The sequence below is a fragment of the Echinops telfairi genome, unplaced genomic scaffold (genome assembly GCF_000313985.2).
Source record: "Echinops telfairi isolate 266 unplaced genomic scaffold, ASM31398v2 ScPeMD7_5167;HRSCAF=5991, whole genome shotgun sequence".
Classification (NCBI taxonomy): Eukaryota; Metazoa; Chordata; class Mammalia; order Afrosoricida; family Tenrecidae; genus Echinops; species Echinops telfairi.
In genome coordinates, this window is record NW_022109066.1 from 3605859 (window position 1) to 3626161 (window position 20303).

The following is a 20303-nucleotide window of genomic DNA, read 5'->3' on the forward strand; positions in this document are numbered from 1 at the left end:
TCCAGCCGGGGACAGTGTGATGCTAGCAGCCCTGACCCAGAAGGGTGCAGTGACGGCGTCCGCCACCACATGCGTGCACGCACGGATTTCCACTCGGCTTCCCATGAATTTCCAGGCAAACAGAAGAATGTCCATAAGCTTCAACCCCAAACAACTTAAAAATATCTGATTTTTTAAAAAAGAAGCACTTTTTGTTAACTATAGTAAACGAGAGAGAGAGTGTGTGTGTGTGTGTGTGTGTGTGTGTGTGTGTGTGTGTCCAAAGCACTTAATGCCTTGTGTTGCTCTGTCAATATACCGGAGTAAAAATACAGCAAAATGCAGTAATGCTCTGGCCTCACCATGCCGACCTGATCCAACTGCTGCTCCTTTTTTTTAAAAAAAGGGATCATGGCTTTCCATTTACTGCGCAGAGCTTCACATCAGTACGAACGATTAGGCTGCTGTCACCAAATAATGAGAATACTTGAACACAAAGTTTATTTAAGCATAAAACGCATGAAAAAGTATTTGGTTGATTTGTAAAAGAGGAAGGATTGGGCATGAGGGGACGGGATGGGGAGGGGGCTCCCCAGGCTTGCAAACATTATACTTGGTGGCCAGAGCTGCCCTGGCATGGGTGAAGGAGGCCATCAGGAGCAGACGTGGAGAACACATGTGTGTCATAGATCAGACACTGGCAAATCCCATCAAGGTTACATCAAGGAAGCCGACCTTCCTGCTGTTGCACTTAGATGTGTTCCAGCAGCCCTCTCTCTGCAAACACTGCAAGCCAGAAACAGCTCTGGCTGGACAGATGTCTCTGCTCAGAAACAGCACTGCCCAGACAGATGTCTCTGCCCAGGCCTCTCCTACCAGAATTTTTTTGCTTTCTTTACTTGGTTTTCATGTGAACCAAAGTCGCTAGTGATAACTGTCTGGAAATCTTAGGCCAGAGATATAGGCTTTTCACAACCAATTTTTTGGGGGAAGGTCAATTGGGTACTTGGGAAAAATAGCTGGGGAGTCTCACCCATTTCCAGATCTCTGACCTTGGGGCAGGTGGCATCACTTTGAGATGCTGCACACTTTCAAACAGGTTCACACTTAAGGGCACACGCTTTTTACCCTACCGGGAGCTGGGGTAAGTAAATGGCAGTACTTTGTATAGCACCCTGGAGTTAGGAGGTCATGCCTGATTTATAGACAAAATGCCATAATGAAATCTGGGTCATGATGAGCAGAGTCGTCCAAATCTGAAGCTCCACGGAGGAATTAGAGGCTGTAAACAGAGAGGAAAAAGTAAGTCTTGGGGTGGGGCGGGGGGCGGGGGGTGGTGGTAACAAACTCAAACCCATTCGACAAGAATCAGCTATCTTTGCGGTCAACGAAACAGGGCATCTCTAAGTGAATGGCCAAGAAGCCAGTCTACTCCCTAAGCCCCGACTCAAGCAGCAAAGCCACAGAGGGACCCAACCCTGAGGAGAGCCCTGCTAACCCCAGAGGGCACCCAGGAAGTCCTGTGGGAGGAAATGGGATTTGCTGGATGTATGCCATCCCAACGCTAATCACCTGGCCCAAATGAAGGCCAATATATGACCCATCGTTGGCCAGATAATGGTTTTTTAAAAAAAAATCCACCTTCTTCTTCTACATAAAAGAGAAGAAGCTCAAAATTGAGGGGGCTGGGGGGGGATGCTAGAGTGACTGGGATGTTTTCTCCACGTTTCCTCCCTAATTTCTGGCCTGCAGCGTTTATAAGCAAGTTTCCGTATGGGTGGGTTTCAAATATGATCTTTTCTTTCTCTGGGTAGGGAGAGAGGAGTCTGTTTGGAGAAGGGGCATCTCCCGTGTGGGGGTGGGGGTGGGGGTGTCTACCTCGGCAGCTCTTGCCGTCGTTCTGCAGGGTTCCCGTCACACAGCTGCACAGCGGCCCATCCACCCGGCTCGTGCAGATCTGCTCACACCCCCCGTTGTCCTCGCACCAGTCCAGCCCTATGGAGAGCGGGCAGCCGTTACCCAACACTTCAATTCACAGCCGGGAGTGGGGGTGGGTGGGGGGTGGGGGGGAGATCAGGAGCACCCAGTGCTCATGGACACTCTTCAAAGCCAGAGAAAGGAATTCACTGGTGGGAATGCAAAACAGTACAGCCGTTTTAAACATGACAGACACCTGGGGGTCATAGGACCCAGCAATCCCACCCCTAGACAAATGCCTGGATGGAGTGAAAATGGGCACACCAATCATTCCTTGGACACCCACACTCCTTGAAGCTCTACCCACGATGGCCAGAGCGGGAGAAGACCATGTGCTCTGTGTGAGGGTCAGTCAACAAGCATGGCCATGAAACTGTAGACGTCACCTTTATTAACAACAATCGCAAATGGTTCTTGGTATGTGTGTTTCTCGACACATCCTCTATCTAGGTCTCTGTCCTTCTCAAGGGGTGTTTCCATTCTGATTCTCTAATTCTTCCCCAAATAATTCCCTATACCTTGATTGACGACATATCAACACGGCAGTTTGGGCTCCCTCCGGGGATGCGTCACACCCCTTTCCAAGGCTGGCTTTGGGGAACAAAGGGCGCCCGCAGGGGTGAGACCAGGGCTCGAGACGGGCTGCGGAAGGTCTCTGAATGAAATGTTCGTAGAACAGCCCTCCTTACTCTCGAAGAACAGCCAGGTGCACGGTTGTGATGGAAAAAACAAAGTGCCTGGCCTTTTCCCCGCCAGCACAGCTTTCCATTTTCCTACACCTTCTTCATAATTGTCTTATGTCCTTCAAAACAATCTATCAAGATTACTCTCTGGGACCCCCAGTCGCCATACCCGTCTGAGCTGACCTCTCTGCCTTGAATTCATCTTCAAGGTCTTCCTGACTTCCCTTAGGCACTTGGCCCATCTAAAAACTGCTGCTGGATGAGGGCTGGCATTCTTGAAAACCCATTGCAAAGCTTCAATGATTTGAGAAGATGCCCACTTGAGTGTTATTATTTTTTTGCATGACACAAGGAGACTCTTTTCCTTTGGGGACCCTAAGAAGACTACGATACGTGTGCTACTGAGAGAACTTGTCCGCGGCCACGCACGTATCCCAGAGACATTTTAAAGCAGGCTGGGCTAGAATATGAACTAGAACCTATTAGGACTGTTCTTGGACTTACCCTCATACACACCACAGAACATTAATCAAGTAGGAAGACCAATAAAGCCCCGATCCATGTCACAGCACAGATGAACCTTGAAAATGTTATGCTGAGTGAAATCAGACAGTACTGTGTGACTCCCTCTAGTTTAAAACCGGCAGTTACGTTTTTTTAGTGATAGGAGGGGAGGAGGGGGAGGAAAGGAGAGTGCTTGTTTAGGTGGGGGAATAATTTGGAAACCTACTGGTCATCCTTGATGGATGCCGTTAAGGTCACTGAAGCACACATCACCAACTGTTGAACTGGCCAAAGGTTTTGTTATGGATGTCTTTGCCACAATACACCAACACAAACAAAAGGTAAGGGAGTCAGAGTAAAGGAGATAATAGTGGGGGGTCGGTATAGGGGTGGCAATGAAAAGATGTCCCGAAGGACGCAGACCATCTTCCCAGACTGGCGTCCCCAACATCAGCCTCCGCAAAGACCAGATTCCCAGGACAGGTGAGGCTCACTGCGGAGCCAGCTACCCGTTCAAATCCCACGGTTTTAATAATTGATGGTGTGTCTGAGAGAACATACGTACTTTTTCTCCTAATAGGTCCCACAGAAATGATCTGCTCTTTGGGCTCTTTTGCATAATCTGTGGCAATCCTGGAATTCTGTGGGCAATTCTGAAAGACAGAACACCGGAGGGAAATTTTTCACACAATTAAGCTGATAACTTATTCACCACCATATTTCCACCTCCAAACGAGACAGTGGATCCAGCCTCAAGCACTATCGCTGCTCAGATTAATTAGAACCAATGCATTCTTGATCACTGAGCCCACTGGGGCTCAGGGATGTATGTTGAACAGAATTAAATATATTCTCCACACTGCAATTCAATTCAAAGGGCATCTCGGCCTGGCAATGAGGATGATTTGCTGTCCTCACACACAAATGCAGGCAGCCTTAGCTGCAAGGCGTTCTGGCCATAATTCACACCTAGATTCTGGTTAGAGCACAGGCACCAGTGGAATTAAATCTTCAAGAGAGTCCGGCCTGGTGGCGGATGCGAACCCCGCCTGGAAGAGGGGCTAGTTTGTCTCTTCACCCTACCAGAGCAGCTGGGTCAGCAGCAGGAGAGCCCTGCCTAAAGGACACTTGGAGAATCAGTGTTCTGGGCACAGGACCCTGGCTCTATGACGAAGTAGGGCTTGGTCTAACTGACTGGTTCAGATTGCTGGGACCTGGCGGCTCAGGACGCTCCTTGAACTTCCAGTGCAGAAGTTTCCAAACTTATGTGGCCCCTGCACTTTTTCAGGAAAAAAAATTACTCAGAGCCCCCACCCCTGGCAATTAAAACTTGTGTCCTATTGTCCATAATTCAGGATAAAGTGTACTTGTTTACATGTGCTGCTCCTCTGCCCTCACCCCCACCCCCATCATTCTGGAGTCCTGGTGGCATAGTGGGTTATTGTTGGGCTGCTAACTGCAAGGTCAGCAGTTCAAAACCACCAGCGGCTCCACAGGAGAAAGATGAGGCTTTCAATTCCTGTTAAGAGTTATAATCTTGGAGCCTTGTCCTATAAAGTTAAGGGTAGTTCTACTCTGTCCTACAGGGTCACTCTGAGTTAGAATCAACTTGATAAAAATGAGATTCTGGGTCTCTCTCTCTCTCTTTTTTTTTCTTTTTTTTGAGTTTAGGATCCTTCCAGAACCCCCAGGAGGCAGTATTGCTTCTTTTTTTAAAAAAAATTTCATTTGATCTGTTTCTTATTCAAAAAGCTTCATTTGTATTTATGTAGCTTTCTGACCCTGTGCTGGTGCCTTCCACCCTTTCACAACGATGCTCCGCTCCTCAGTTGGGAAAGCGCGTTGGCTCCCGCCCTGGACACGGTTGGCACACACGGAACCCTACAGGCCCTGCTGGCAGGTTCTCTGTTGTGGACAACCTCAGAGAACTTTCCGTCACAGCGCGGGGCCCCTCGAAGTCGGCCTGGCACACACCCCAGGCAGATTCGGATGTTCTCCCCCCTCCTCCGTGTCAAGGTGAACAGTGCTCTGACCAGGGGCTCCGGACAGCCTCGTCCTGTTACACGCTGCATGGTAGGACAGCCTACACCAGTAGGTCAGACGCCTCCACCCAGCGCCCCAGACACAGTATTGCCCATTTTGGGGAACACTGCTCTAAGGCAATGGCTCATGATTGGGGCAGTCCTGCTCCACCCCTCCCCCACACCAGGGATTCTTTCACACTCTGGAACCAAGTGTTCGTGAGGTTGGAGGTGGGACAGTGACCTACCTGGAGAGACCAAGGATTCTGCTAAACATCCCATCATGCAGAGAAATGCCCCACAACAAAGAACGAACTGTTTGGTCCAAAATGTCGACAGTGATGACATAGAGGTCAGCCGATGACTGACTGTCATTTCCGGGATGGAGAAGGGGGGGGTCACTGGACCTCACCCAACATGTCCTCTTTCTGGCTTGTTAATCGCGGTCATGTTGGCAACTCCATACTGAATGGAACGCAGCAGCTGCTGGGTCCCATGCGACCCTGCCGGCTGTGATCGACACGGAGTGAGTCTCAGAAACAGCCCCCCAGGCCTTTCCTCCCACACTGTCTTAGTCTGGAACCCCACTGAGGCCTGTGCAGTAGGAGAGCAATGCAAACCCCCAGGGGCAAGTGGGTGGGGGTGCACATGAGATGTGCTGGCCGGGAACTGAACCCGGGTCTCCCACATGCAAGGAAGGAGCCTCCCGCTGAACTACCGCCATCCCCTTTCTCTCTCTTGCTGTTCCACAAAAGCAGACTCCACACTCCTCAGTCCCTGAGAATAATGCCCACTTCGCCACAGCCAACCAACCCCACCGCCAGCGCTTCTTCTCTGACTCGTGGTGGCCCTACTGAGGAGTAAATCTCTCCCGGGGAGCGGCTGGTGAGTTTGAACTGCGGATCCAAGTGCTCTCCAAAACCAAAACTAAACCAAACTCACTGCCCCCAAGTCAATTCTGACTCATAGCACCCCTATCGGATAGAACTACCCCACGTTGCTGTTTTTTTAAGACTATAACTCTTTACGGGAGTGAACAACCTCATCTTGCTCTCACGGAGCTGCTGGTGGGTTCGAACTCCTGGACTTGCAGTTCGCAGCTTACTGAGTACTCAAGAGGGCCTTTGGGAGCCTCCACCTCCCGGCCTTCGTGATGTCCGTGTTAGAAAGGCTGGAGCATGGGGACGAAGGTGGGGATTTCATTTTCATACCCGGACTTACAATTTTGCAGGAGGCCTTTTCCGAGTCGCACAGTGACACTGCACAGTGGAGATGGACTTCATCGTAATCCCCGATGAACTTGAACACAGTGACGTGAAAGCGACAGGTGAGGGAGACGCCATTCTCCTCGATGCCGATGGTGTTGTCTTTAATGTTCTGACACCTACCCGGGGAAAAGAAGGGTGTAATGTTAGCTCCCTTTCCTCCGCTTACCCTTTAATCGTCACCTTCATTTCAGGATGTGTCCTCTTTTGTATCAGAGCAGGATAAACAGCCTTGGATAAAGGCATCCACGTTTGAACATAACCTCTGGTCTGTTGGCCTCCTCGTTTATTATCACTCCCCCGTATTATCAGAGTCTGTTTTGAAAGCACCAAACACTATCTCTAATTAGTGTCCTACCTGCAAGCCCCAACACAATGCGGGGCCAACATTCCATTTCCATAAGGCTTTAGGTTCTCATTCCGCCCCCTCATCATGCCGTGTTTTACTGATAGCAATTTAACAAACACGAGATGAGTCCTCACTTCTTCAGGTAATTATCAATTTGAGGAGGGCCGCTGACTCAGGCCCTAGTGGGAAGCCTTCCCACGCGTTCAAATAGGTCGGGGCTGGAGCAGGAGAAAGGGCCCCAGGAGAGGCTGTGGGGTTATTCTGACGAAGGTGACAAGCCTCTCTCCGCAGTCCCCTCTCATCCTTGTGGTACGAAGCCTCCAGGTCATGGTGGCTCTTCCGCACACACAGGCATCTTCTCTCAGCTACACGCAGCTTCCCAGATGTGTCGTTGGTGCATGCCAGGCATCCTATTTCCTCCATCGTGGTAGTTGGATGATTTTGTCAACTTAAATTTATATTAAATGTAGGGGTGGAGACAACCTGTCAGTCAGGTCACAGCCTGTTGACGCCTCCCTGGGGTGTGCCCTTCTTATAAGGGAGACACTGGGAACTTCCCTGGCTCTCTCTGCCTTTCCACTTGCTGGGACTCCGTGCTTGCTTCCCGGAGTGACCTCAGTTGGGCTGCCTGACCTTGAGAGCTGTGGGTGCCTGCCACATCTCCACTGACCTTGGATCCATGTGACTCTCACCACCAGCTGATGTTCTCCCTGCCTCCTGCTTCACCTCTCTGCGTCATCAGCTGCGCCAGTCTGAAGAGGGCCTGGCTCGCTGGATTTATGGACTCGGTTGGACTGGGCAGGGATGCCTTCTTGACATAGAATTACTTCTTGATATAAAGCTCTTTCTTTTACACATATGAGTATCATTGACTTTCCTGCAGACGACCCACCTAACACACCCACGCGGAACACCTTGCTGCTTTCCTTCCCATGCATAGCGCCAACGCTTTCAACAGCGGCTTGTTTACCCTCCTTTACAATGGCCCTAGTCGTGCCCTCACTATAGTCTTCATGTTGTCACCGTTGTCAGGGACCACCCCTTCAGGGAGGACTCCCGGTGACCCTATGTGCAACAGAAGGAAGCACTTTCTGGTCCTGTGCTATCTTCACGGCTGGGGCCGTGTTTGAACCCACTGCAGCCACTGTGCCAATGGTTCCCTTTTAGTGAACCCTCTACATTCCGAAGCGTGGTATTCTTCTCTGAGTACTGGTCCCTCCTGGCATCATGTCCAAAGGAAATGAGAAGTCTCACCACCTTCTCTTCTTCTTCTTTTAAGATCATTTTATTGGGGGCTCTTACAACTCTTACAACAAGCCATACATCAACTGTATCAAGCATATGTGTACATATGTTGCCATCATTATTTTCGAAACATTTACTTTCTATTTGAACCCTTGGTATCAGCTCTTTCTTCCCTCCCTTTCCTTATCCCCGACCCTCGTGACTCCTTGATAAATTATAAATTATTTTCATATCTTACAGCGACTGCTGTCTCCCTTCCCCCACGGTTTCTTCCCGGCTCTTCTCCCCACCTCCCCACTACCCTCCTGGCATTGCTACTCCCATTTCTGTTCCTGAGGGGGTTATCTGACCTGGATTCCGTGTGTCCTGAGTTCTGATCTGTACCTCTGTGTGTGCTCCGGCCTACACCACAGTGAGCGGCAGGACTGCGGTCAGAGTGGGCGGTGAGGAAGCCTTCAAGGAACCAGAGGGATATTGTGGGTTTCATCGGTGCTACACTGTGCCCTGTTTGACTCCTCCTTTTCATGTGACCCTTCTTTGAGGGGATGTCCCACTGTCTACAGATGGTTTTGGGGTCTCTGCTCTGGGCTCCCTCATTCTCAACAATATGATTTCTTGTTTGTTCATTTGTTTTGGGTCTCTGGTGCCTGTTACTTGATCTCACCGACACCTCATGATCACCCAGGCTGGCGTACTTCTTCCCTATGGGCTGTTGCTTCTCTGCTAGATGGCCGCTTGTGTAACTTCAAGCCTTTAAGACCCCAGATGCTATATCTTTTGATAGCCAGGCACCATCAGCACAATTGCTGTGTACCCATTCTGTCTTCAGCAATTGTGCTGGGAGGGTGAGAATCACAGAATGCCAGGTTGTTGGAACAAAGTGTTCTTGTGTTGAGGCAGTGTTTGAGCAGAGGCCCAAAGTCCGTCCACTTTCTCAATGTACTGCCATATAAATATATGTACATAGGCCAACACCTCTATTTTTATGAATTAATATATTTACATAAGTGCACACCTATATTTATACCTCTATCCAGTTTTGCTTCCTAGAGCTTTTCTGTTTCCTTTTACCTTCCTCCTGCCCCACCATAATGCTCTCAGCTAAACTGCTGTTGCTCCAACACCACCAGGATCTCTATATCCTCCTTGTTGTTGATTTTAATTCCCAAGTTGTTCCCCTGTCGGTGGCTTTGTTTGCTCAGTGCTCCCCACCCTCCTCCCTCCAAGTCCCTCTGGAACCGTCGGTTCCATGGCTTTCTCCTCGGGCTTGCTTCCCATGCCTGACTTATGTAGGTAGCAAGCCAAAGGTCAGTGGATAGACCTAGAATTATCTATGGGTCTTCATTTTTTTGGCTAGTTATTTTATATATATTTTTTCTTTTCTCTTTTTATTCAATCTTTCGCTTTCTCTTTGTATTGTCCACGTTATTGCTGGTTTGACCACCATCTCTTCTAAAGAGTACTCTTGTTGTACTTCTTCCAAGGCAGAATTGTTCATTCTTGCAATCTTGTTTGATAACACCAACGTTCAACTGCAGTGATTTTTCTTTGATCTTTCTCTATTTGTTGAGCCTTCACACGCATGCCAGGCAACTGCAAACACCCTGGCTTGGGTCAGGGGCAGCTTAGTCCTCCAAGTGACGTCTTTGCTTTTTAACACCTTTAAAAGTCTTCGGCAGCAGATATGCTCGATGCAATACCTCATCTGATGGCTTACCTCCTGCTTTCATGAGTGTTGATTGTGGATCAAAGTGAAATGAAATCACTGACAGCTTCCGTCTTCTTTCCAATTACCATCAAGCTGGCTCTGTGTCCAGTTTTGAGAATTTCTTTGTTACCTTGAAGCATAATCCATACTAAGGGCTGTCTTTTAAAATAAATGCTTCATGCCTCTTTATTTTCAAGAGACAAGGTTGTATCATCTGCAAATCACATGCAGATTATTAATGAGTCTCCCTCTAAGGTTCTCATAAATTGGCTAATTTTTAGAAGCAGATTGCCAGACCTTTCTTCTTAGTCTTAGCCTGGATGCTCTGTGGAAACCTGTTCACTGTGGGTGACCCTACTGGTATCTGAAATACCTGTGGCTTAGCTTCCAGCATCATAGAAACACAAAAGTCACCACAGTATGACAAGACAGGTGGATGGTTGGAAAGTGGAGACCCCTCTACAAGACAGATTGACACAGGAGCCAAAATAACATACTCAATTCTACCAGGAGTCATGGAGACAGTACAGGATTGGGCAACACTGTGTTCTGTTCAATGTGATCACCATCCAAGGTGACAACAATGATGAGATGCCCTTCCTAGACTGGAGCGGGTGTCTTCTCCTGCACGTGCCAGCAGCACCCTGCCGAATCCCTTGAGAGCATGAGTCAGGTGCAATCCCCACTGTGCTTCCAGCAACTACACGGCACATAGCAGGCATCGAGAAGTCTTCATTGGGCGGATAAGTGAGTGAGTGAATGAATAAATGAATGAATGAATTGCCCATGGCCAATGATTGGCCCATTGGAACCAAGAAGCTCTTTAAAATGAAAAAGACCAAAAAAGGGTGTCTCTTTTTCTTACTTCCTTTCCCTAATCCACAGGATTAAATAGTTTAGTGATGAGGAACATTAAAAACAAGTTATCCTTCAGCATCTACTAAGCTTTGCCATTTAGTCTTCTTGGCAAAATACAAGTTGATTTTCTCTCTTAAGTGCTTTGAAACAAGACCTCACACATCTTACTTTTCTTTGCTATTGCTAGTCATTTGGATAATCTACTTTGGTCCAAGGATTCTGAAATGTTCGGAGCCTTTCGACCTTCACAGACCTTCTCTCTCAATCAAACTATCACCTCTCTCTCCCAGAGAGATGACGAGGTTTTGATATGGGAAAAGCAGAAGACAGAGAGGGAAGGAGGGAGGGAGAGGAGGAGGAAAGGAGGGGTCTTGGGAGCACAGACATGCTGCCTGGTACCTGCCGGACAGGGAGCCAACAAGCCAAGCACTTAGCCCACTAATGTCCTCTCCTCTGGTCTAGGTACACGAAGAAGAAGAAACAGGAGCAGCACACATCCACAACCCCCCACCCCCCCACCCCGACTTCTGAACCACTGTGGAAGTTGGTGTTCTGCGTGTCCTGTCAGAGCTGGGGAGCGACAATGACAGCAGCCGCCCCTCTCCAAGAAATACTGAAACAGTCTGCAGGGTCTCCCTGCACTGGGAAAGCAAAAACCATGAAAGGTCAGGAGGACGGAAAAACTGAAATTCTCCCACCAGGCGAAATCACATCACATTCAACAAAAGCTCCCTTCTCGGGCAGGCTTTCATTCAGTCCCTGAGGGGAGCTGAGTCTCAGGAACGTGCTCGCTGACCGGCCCTCTTCTCTGGGTTCAAGTCTATTAAACGCCACTTTAAAAATGCTAAATGCCATGGGGTCCTTCAAAGGCTTCTGAAGTCCTAAAATCTGGGGTTGCCTTACTCTGGTGGCGCCAGTCTTAGTCCTTTACTTTGGGAATGAGTATGATAAGGTGGGGGTGTCTCTACCCTCCTCTGGCTTCCCTATTGCCTCCAGGGAGGCAGAGGTCAGACCTGCCTCCACCCTCCACCCTTCTTTCCCTAACCTGACACCAAGCGCTGTTCCTAAGACACTCCATTTGGGGGTTTGGTAATGCATTGCAGTGGCCACACAGTGTGCACCAACAATACTCACAATTAAGGGGGTTTATTACGGAAGTTAACAGGTCAGCGTCAGTAAGTCATTGGTCTACAGCAACACCTGTCCTCAGTCAACAGCCAAGTCCCCTCCATTCCTCAGCCTCTCAGCCACGTGGTCCCTTGGCCTCTGCTTCCATCGGCCAGGAAGCCAGCCTGTTGCTTTGCCACACGGTCTCATAATCTGGACACTGCTCCTCTGCCCTGCCTTATGGTCTCCTTGCCTCCTCCTCTGGTCTCAGCCTGGCTCCTTTGCTCTGCCTCAAGGTCTCCATGCCTCAGCCTCCACCACATCACAGATCGCAAACGGGTTCCATGGCCTCTTTCCTTCCAAAGGTCCTGGGATAGGGTTTTGTTTGCTTTTTTGCTTTCTAAGATGGCTTTTATACACAGAGGATTGGCTTTAATGGAGGTGCGGTTTTCAGCAGACCATACCCCCAAGGAAACAAAGAGTGATGACTTATTTTACACCTCCAACTAAGGTAGAGAGACGTAACCCCACCTTCACCTTGTCTATTAGCATAGCAGAGAACTCCCTCCAGAGTGGGGTTACAACCACAGACATAGGCCAGAACTTGTAACGCGTCACATAAGGTAGTAGGGCTCGCAGGGCGGTGCTAACTGACTACACCTCAGCTCGTAAGATACCTCGGTAGCCATCCAGCCCTTCCCTTTCCCGATTCAGAAAGACCAGACAATGTCCCCTCAGCTCCATGTGCCTGTGTCAGCGAGGCACCCTTTCTCTCTCTGGCCTTTGCTAGTTAATGGTCTTGAGGGAGTGAGGTGCCTAACCTCTCCTTGCCTGTTTCATCTATAAGACAGGGAATATCACCGGTTCGCCTGGCTAGACCTAGGGAGATCCAGCCTTGTTCTCCCAGCCAGAACGCTCAGGCGGTGCTGTTTTGTGTTGGCTCATGGACATGCTAAGGTGAGTAGAACCACCCTCCGCAGGAGTTTCAAGGTTGTAACCTTTCAGAACCTCTTAGAAGCAGATCATCAGGGTGGGTCTGAGCTGCCAACCTTCCAGCTAGCAGTCCAGCACTTAACCAGGTGTGTCATCCAGGGATTCCTGAAGCTCAGCTGGAGGCTGCTGATTACAGCGTGTGCTGCATGTCCTAGGCCCCCAGCAGTGGGCACCATTACTCTGATGATTTGGTTTGTGATCATTATATGCCTTGATTTTGCTGAAGTTCACTTGGCATGATCTCTACCATTTACAATTGAAAGAATTCTGATTGATATAGCCACCTGCTTTAAGAATTATTGTACTGGGTGATGAAAATGTTCTAAAACTAGCTACAGCGGTGGTTACTTTCCTCTGTAAATATATGAAAAAAAAATTGCAAGCCAGTGAGTTGCATTGTACAAAAGAGCTTCCAAAAGTTCATGGAAAATCCCATCCCCCCCGCCCCCCAAGAATGTTTTGGAGTCTCCTCGTATGTAAATCATGCCCCAACAAAGCGCTCAAAAATAATTAATGCAAAATCTGTGATAGTATGTGTAAACTACCTGACGTAATCAGTGAATGTTTACCGAGAGGTCATTGCTATTTTTCTTCTCTCTCCTTCACTTATACAATATATATTGTTGGGTTTTTTTCAGAAACATATTAGATGCTGAGCATGTTAACCACAATTGTTGCCCTAGAGTCGACTGGGGCTCCTGGTGACCCTGTGTGTTGTGTGTCACAGGAGAATGGTGCTCCACGGGGCTTTTGGTGGCTGGTGTTTTACAAATAAATCTCCAGGTCTTCCTTCAAGATACTCAAATGGCCAACCTTTCAGCTAGTAGTCCAACGTGTTAATATAAATACATATATATGCACACACACACACATACACATACATGTGCATATATATAGATAGATAGGTGTCTTATTCATCAACTCTAGTTATTTTCTTGCATTCTTTCTTTTGCACATGCTCTTCTGAGTTGAAATTCAGAGTCAGCAGACTCCCCTTAGATCCCACTGAGAAGAAACATCTTATCGTTATCCCCACAGGGACCTGGGGATCTGCCACCAAATGGTGTGACTTTAAGCAAGTTCCTTAGTCTCAGGAAGCCTCAGCCTGCTCACCTGTAGAATGGGGTTTATGGTATCGACCTCATACATGGTTCTGAGAATGAGATGAGTTCAGGCGTGTATAATGCTGGCATGTTAGGTTATTGATAGCTACTCGGTCCCATTCCTTTCCCTAAAAAGTGATGTAGACGAATATGACGTTAAAGGCACTGAGACTGCCTCCTAATAGCAGACTACTCACCCTCCTTCGATGATGAAGTATCGGAGCTTATCATTGCTGTCCCGGGAAGGAGTGGCATAGCATTTGTTCAGCGTTAGGATCAAATGCGTGGAGTCAGCACCCACCACAAAGACGCCTACGTAGAGCACGTCGCGGGTGGTCAGCACCACCTCCCCCTGGCGGTAAGGGTGCTTGTAGGAGGCGTTTTTGTAGAGCGCCATCTTGGTGGTGAAGCTGCCCTCTTGTGTCGGCACCGTCAGGTTAATGACGCTACAAGGAAAAACAGCATAAGGCAGGGACCTCAAATCCAAACAAATATCTTCATCGACTCCCTGCCAGTTATTGTGTTGAAAACACAGAGGGAAGGCCACGGAGAAAGTAGTGAACTCTAAGGCCGCCTTGACCATTAACTCCATGTGGCCATTTAAATTTAAATGAAATAAAATGAAACACTGGAGTCCTCGGCCCCAGCACTCACATTCAAGAGCTCAATAACCACATGCAGCCACTGTATTGGATAATGCGTCCATCGATCAGTTCTCTCGTCATGGAAAGTTCGATTGAACTGTGCTGTTCTAAGGCATTCAAGTTCAAGAAAAATGACTTCTTTTTTTGGCCTACCGCCTCAAAGACAAATGCTAGCAGATTTTATTATGCTAACCTTACCTGTCAAGGAAAAGACAAAGCAGCGTGCAAGGCCCACGAGATCTTTTACCTTAGCATAGGTTTCACGACAGAATCTAAGGAAATCTTGATATCCAGCTCATAAGCACAGGAAAATTCCACATTGATCGTCCGGTCCCTGGTGATGATGTTGCCAGTGTTGTTGGCACTTTCGATCCAGATTGTGTTTTTATACATGATGTGAGTGCCGTTGGACTGTGGGGCGAAGGGAGGTCAGAAGTCATTCAGTCTGTATATGGTGTGCATGTCAGTTCCACAGCGCTGGAAGAGGAGTGGTGGCTTCATTCCATACATAACCCAGAGGCCAAGATAAATCACTGTGGAGCTAGTCTCAGCATTTATGTCGGAGCTGGGGCCGGGAGCGTACGTAGTATTATAATAGATGCCAACAGCACCCTTCAGTCTGGTCACCTTGAATGCGCATGGAGGGTGGTTTCATCAGGCCCTGGACTCTAAGTCCACCCAGCCCCCAGTGGTCTGTGACCACTTGAGCCAGGGCACAGCTTGTGAAATACTGCCATCAGAAGGGGAGAGAAGCCCTTTTCAATCCTTAATTCAAAGTCATTCTTCCACCAGCTATGTTACCGGGTGGGCCTATAAGTACCAAGATAAGCAAATGCACGCTTCACTCCTTCCTCCCTCCGCCCTCTGATAAAAGAGTGAATGAACAGTGGTGAGTACAGGACAGACTCTGGGAAGGGAGATGCGCCACAGCCCGTGCTTTGCTGCCGGTAAAGCTGGCCATCGGACACTGGGAGTCGGGACCTTGCTGTCCTTCTGCGGAGTGGAAGCCCGAGGGGCTCCCGTTTACCTAGAAGAGCAATCAAAACAAAAAAGAGACGGAACCAAAAGTAGTGTCAAGCTAAACGGGAACTAACTAGGACAAGGCCAGGTTCAAGCACCAGGTTTAGAGCTGCCATCAAGCATTTGAAGAAAATAATATGTACACACAGAGCAAGAAGAAAACTGTGTGGACACAAGGTACACACACGAATCAGGGCAGTGTGCAAAACAAATTAAGGAGGAGAAACGCTCCACTTATACCCTTTCCACGCAGCCACCACTCAGCACCCAGTGAGCACTGTCCTCCCGTCTTCCTTCTCCAGCATGCCTTGCTGAGCTCCCAAGAGCAGGTTTCCAAGTGGATGACCCTGGAAGTGGCTTTCTGGGCAGGAAATGTGCCAGCATCAGGAGCCCTCACCACGATCCTCACCTGCACAATGTTGCCACAATTCCCTTTGGTGTTGTTGATCTGGAAGGAGATGAAATCTTCACCTTCGATGCCGGAGCACTGCCTGTCATTGATCCTCACGCCTTCCCTCTCAAAGCCGAGCTGGAAGAGCTTGCACTTAGAGATGGACACTTCCATTTGAGCCGCCTTGCAGGTCACCTCCGCATCGATGATGTCATGTGAGTCTGTGGGGAACAGTGATGACGGACAGCAGGTCAGCGGGAGTCCGTGTTGCTGTGGGGATGGGGCACAGGGGGCGGGGACAGGGGCAGAGACAGCCCATTTACACTCTCCGTTAGAAGAGACTAATGGTCTTCGGCCAAGGTTGTGGTATTTCTAATGCAGCTCTGACCACTCGGAACGAGGCTATGAATTTAGCAAAGGAAACTATGTGTTCCTCAGGAGAGTCTTTAAAGCAGGGGTGGAGAACGTCCAGCCTACAGGCCCTAACAGTCCCACAAAATCATCAATACCAGCCACCATCACCGCCTCACCAAAGAGAAGCAGTTCCAGCCAGAACCTTCCAAAGCCAAACTCACTGGCACTGAGTCAATTCCAACTCAAAGTGACCCTGTTGGACAGGGCCTTGCCTTTCTCCTGAAGAGTAACTGATGGTTTAGAACTGCTGGCCTTGAGATTAGCAGTGTGGCATGTAAATACTACACCACCTGGGGTCCAGTGATCACATGAGGGGTGAGTTAGTCAAATGTTTGCCCAAACAGAGCAAGCCAATTCTCAAGTTGGGAATTTGCATGGTGTTATAAATATCCAAGTGGCCCAGGAAAACACGTCCCCACCCTTGTTTTAAAGGGTGAAAATGCTAATAAATTGTCCTTTGCCTTTTTCATAAACACAACCCTCCCTACGCCCTCACCCACTCAAAGTAGCTTAAGCTACCAATCTAACCCTGTCCATTGTGGCTAAAGATTATGTTTCCAAGTGAGAGCATCAGTGGCCAGGCCCCACCCGCGGCCCCACTGACCCAACTCTGCAAGAACCCTATGTGAGTCCCAGGATCGCTAGCTTGTTTTGACATGGGACAACACACCGGACTTTTGCTCTGAGCCCAGAGCACTGGAGGAAGGGAGTGGTTGCACCTGCTTAGGTGAAGTTCTTGAACAGTGTATGATGCATGCCCTCCAGAGCCTCTCCCTCAATTAAGCTTTCATTGTCTAATGATGCTAAACTTAGCACCTGCTTCCTAAGAGCCTTGCTGCAGTAAGGGCAGCCCGTGGAGCTGTGAGGCAAAGCAACTCCCTCTCCCACTAACTCTCACCAGGGGCCTGGTCCAGTAGCCAAGGCCATTGGTACCCTAAGGGAGCTAACATTAGGAGTGGGCTGAAGTCTAGTAATTTTCTGCTTGTTTCAAACCTTTCAGTTGTACCTTCAGGGCTCATAAACTTTGGGTCAACCCTGGTGGCTTTACGCCTGGCTGTCACCTCCACCTTACTTCATCACAGTGAGTCCCAAAGACTGACGGAGACCCCCTCTGATGTGAAGTGTGGTATCAGATGGAACTGGACTCTACTCAGGAGTTGTAATTCACAGAAAACAAGGAGGTGTTTACATGGAAGTGAGCATCAGCCGCCTGGGAAGGGGTTGGGTTGCTTCCTCTTCTACCTACTGGGCTTGTGAAAGCCTAGTGTTTGGGTTCCCAAAGCATGGTGCGGCCTGGCCCCGGCCTTTGTCGGGGTCCTTCCTGGCCACCTGCACTGGGCTGTCAGGGGTGGGAGGGAAGTCCTCACTCACTATTTCCATAGGGAGGGGGCTCGATGCAACCACACAGCTCTCCTCCGTTATCCAGCTCACAGGTGCGGTTGGGACAGTCCGCCCCCACACAGGGATCTTCAACCACTCCTGCTAAAAAGGAAAACAAACAGAAACAAACACAACTTGATTTTCACACCAATGCACGGGAGCATCTGTTCACAGCCCGGTCGTGCCAGTCTAGCCGCCTTGGAAAGGGCAGAGCTAGGCGGCAGACGGTGCCACCTTCCAGGAAACAATGGCATGAGCTAGATGCGGGTCACTTGCTTTGGGCAGGCCCTGTGCTGCTCTCTTTGGTTATATTATTTCGCCAACCAAAAGACTCAGTGAGGGAGGTGTTCTGAATCCCCGTTTCACATCAGACACTTGCCCAAGGTCACAGGTATGAACAGGATACCCAGGTCTCCTTACCTACCGAGAGGCCCCACGGTTATTGTGTTTACTACGAAAACCTCCTTGTATTTATATATTAGAGCAAGAGAAGGGTCCAAACTCGTTCTGTTCCCAGCACCCAAGGAGCCCTGGTGGTGGAGTGGGTTACAAGCCTGATGGCTAACCACAAGATCAGCAGTTCAAAGCCACCTGTTTCTCCAAGGGAGGAAGATGAAGTTTTCTGTTCCCGTAAGGATTTACAGGCTCAGAAAACCCGAGGAGTGGTTCGACTCCGTCCTGCAGGGGCACTGTGAGTCACAGTGGACTCCGTGGTGGAGAGCTGGCAGTGGACGTTGAATTCCCAGCACCCAATCACCATGTGTTACTGTTGTTAGCTGCCTGCGAGTTGGCCCGCACTCCTGGCCACCGCACAGGCAACAGAGACAAAGGCTGCCTGTCCTGTCCCGCCCCTGTGGTTGGTTGGCTGTCATGATACATTAGGTTTTCGTTGTCTGTTTGTTGGACGTAAATCAACAGGTCTTTCTGCCTAGTCCATCTTCATCTGGACGTTTGACTGAAATCTGTTCAGCACCACACAAACCTCCTCCTCCGACTGCACTGCGGGGCATTGGCTGGAGTCACACGTGGGTCTCCTGTAGAGAAGGTGAGACTTCTAGCACCAAACCACCGGTATCTCATATTAGTGTCTTAGGTGGTTTTCCCATTGACGTCAATCAATTCTTGGCCACTGCACCTCATGCAAAGGCACAGATCTATTATAGAGACTTGTGTGTTCTTATGAAGTTTCAGTACAGATAACAGATGAGGAAAAAAACCCAGGTGATCTATTACCAAAAATTGGACAATGGAAATCTTATGGATCACAATGGTCAGATCAGTCACTGATCAGGAGATGGCCCAAGACCTACCAGCATTTCTTTCTGTCAAGTATGAGGGTTATGGGAGTCAGACTGACTCCACAGCAGCCAACAACAGAGACTTAGAGAAACAAAGTGCCCAGTCACAACCCCCTGGTTGAGAAACAACATTTACAAACAGGTGGGCCTACCTGCCAACTGGCAACCCAGCAATGTTTCTGAGGTTAAGGAGATCAATAAAACTGATGTGAATGAATATGTTTTTCTCTTTTTCAATTCCAAGCAACTGGTAAAGTTCAAAACAGTTAACTTTGAAGTTATTTAAAGTATTCCTAATTAGCACAGAGGGTAAAAAATATTAAAGTTATAAAACAAAACCACTCATGTTAATTTCCAACAGAAACGAGTAATTTGCTTGCTATTTCCAAACCCATTGAATGCACATTTTAATTAACTACTTTGTTTTTAGGCTCTGAATTAAATACATTCCTAACTTTTTCAGGTCCAGTTTGCAAATGTATCAAAGTTCACAGTCTTGAAATGGGCCCACTGGTATCTATATATATATTGGGTTACATTGTGTGGCCCTGAGGTTGTGGGTTCCTAACACACACATTTTCTTCTGACCACAGCATCTTACTACATTCAGGGAACAGACTGACCAGTTATGTATATTGATGCCCAGAGATGCATGATGCATCTATATCTGTATACATCTATATTTCTCATCTCTGATTACCAGTGAGGCAATGGACAACTAGAATAATGGAAAAATAAGTTAAAATGATTTTCTTACGACAGGAAAAAAATGTAGCTATCTATAGATCCTTATGTAATCAACTAATGTACATCTATGTAATTACTTGATGTGATTTATGATTCTTAACAGGCTTCACTGGACTTCTAGACTATAAATCCTAGGGAGAAAGGCCTGGTGATCAACCTCAGAAAATCAGAAAACTCATCAGTGAAAACCCTATGGACCGTAACTTTGTGATCAGAACACCATCATGGGGATGGTGCTGGGTGGTCATCAAATCATTTCATTGTACCTGGGGTCAATGAGTCCACGTTAACTTAACAGCAGCTAATCACCACCACCATCATCACCATCACCACCTTCCACAACCACCACCACCATCATCACCATCCATCATCACTACCATCACCACCACCACCATCACCAGCAACACCACTATCACCATCACCACCCTCCACAACCACCAGCACCACCCCTGCCACCATCACCAGCCACCATCACTACCATCACCACCACCACCACCACCACCTCTATCACCACCCACTCCCACTCCCACTACCATTACCACAACTAGCATCACCATTCACTACCACACCATCACCACCACCACCACCATCATCACCACCACCCACCACCACCACCA

At 48.6% G+C, this 20303-nt stretch overlaps 1 protein-coding gene across 2 annotated transcripts in view; it reads right to left on the reverse strand.

Moving 5' to 3' along the window:
- Window positions 1-854: 854 nt before the first annotated feature.
- The window catches only part of LOC101663479 (tubulin-specific chaperone cofactor E-like protein), a 171084-nt gene continuing 151635 nt past the window's right edge, over window positions 855-20303 (reverse strand). For both annotated transcript variants that reach the window (XM_045295117.1, XM_004716269.2), the window contains 8 exons: window positions 17633-17743; window positions 15866-16068; window positions 14684-14847; window positions 13990-14238; window positions 6386-6548; window positions 3709-3796; window positions 1858-1974; window positions 855-1261 (listed from right to left, as the gene is read on the reverse strand). In XM_045295117.1, the coding sequence (XP_045151052.1) occupies window positions 1161-1261; window positions 1858-1974; window positions 3709-3796; window positions 6386-6548; window positions 13990-14238; window positions 14684-14847; window positions 15866-16068; window positions 17633-17743 (1196 nt within the window). In that variant the 3' untranslated portion in view covers window positions 855-1160. The remainder of the gene's footprint in view (window positions 1262-1857; window positions 1975-3708; window positions 3797-6385; window positions 6549-13989; window positions 14239-14683; window positions 14848-15865; window positions 16069-17632; window positions 17744-20303) is intronic.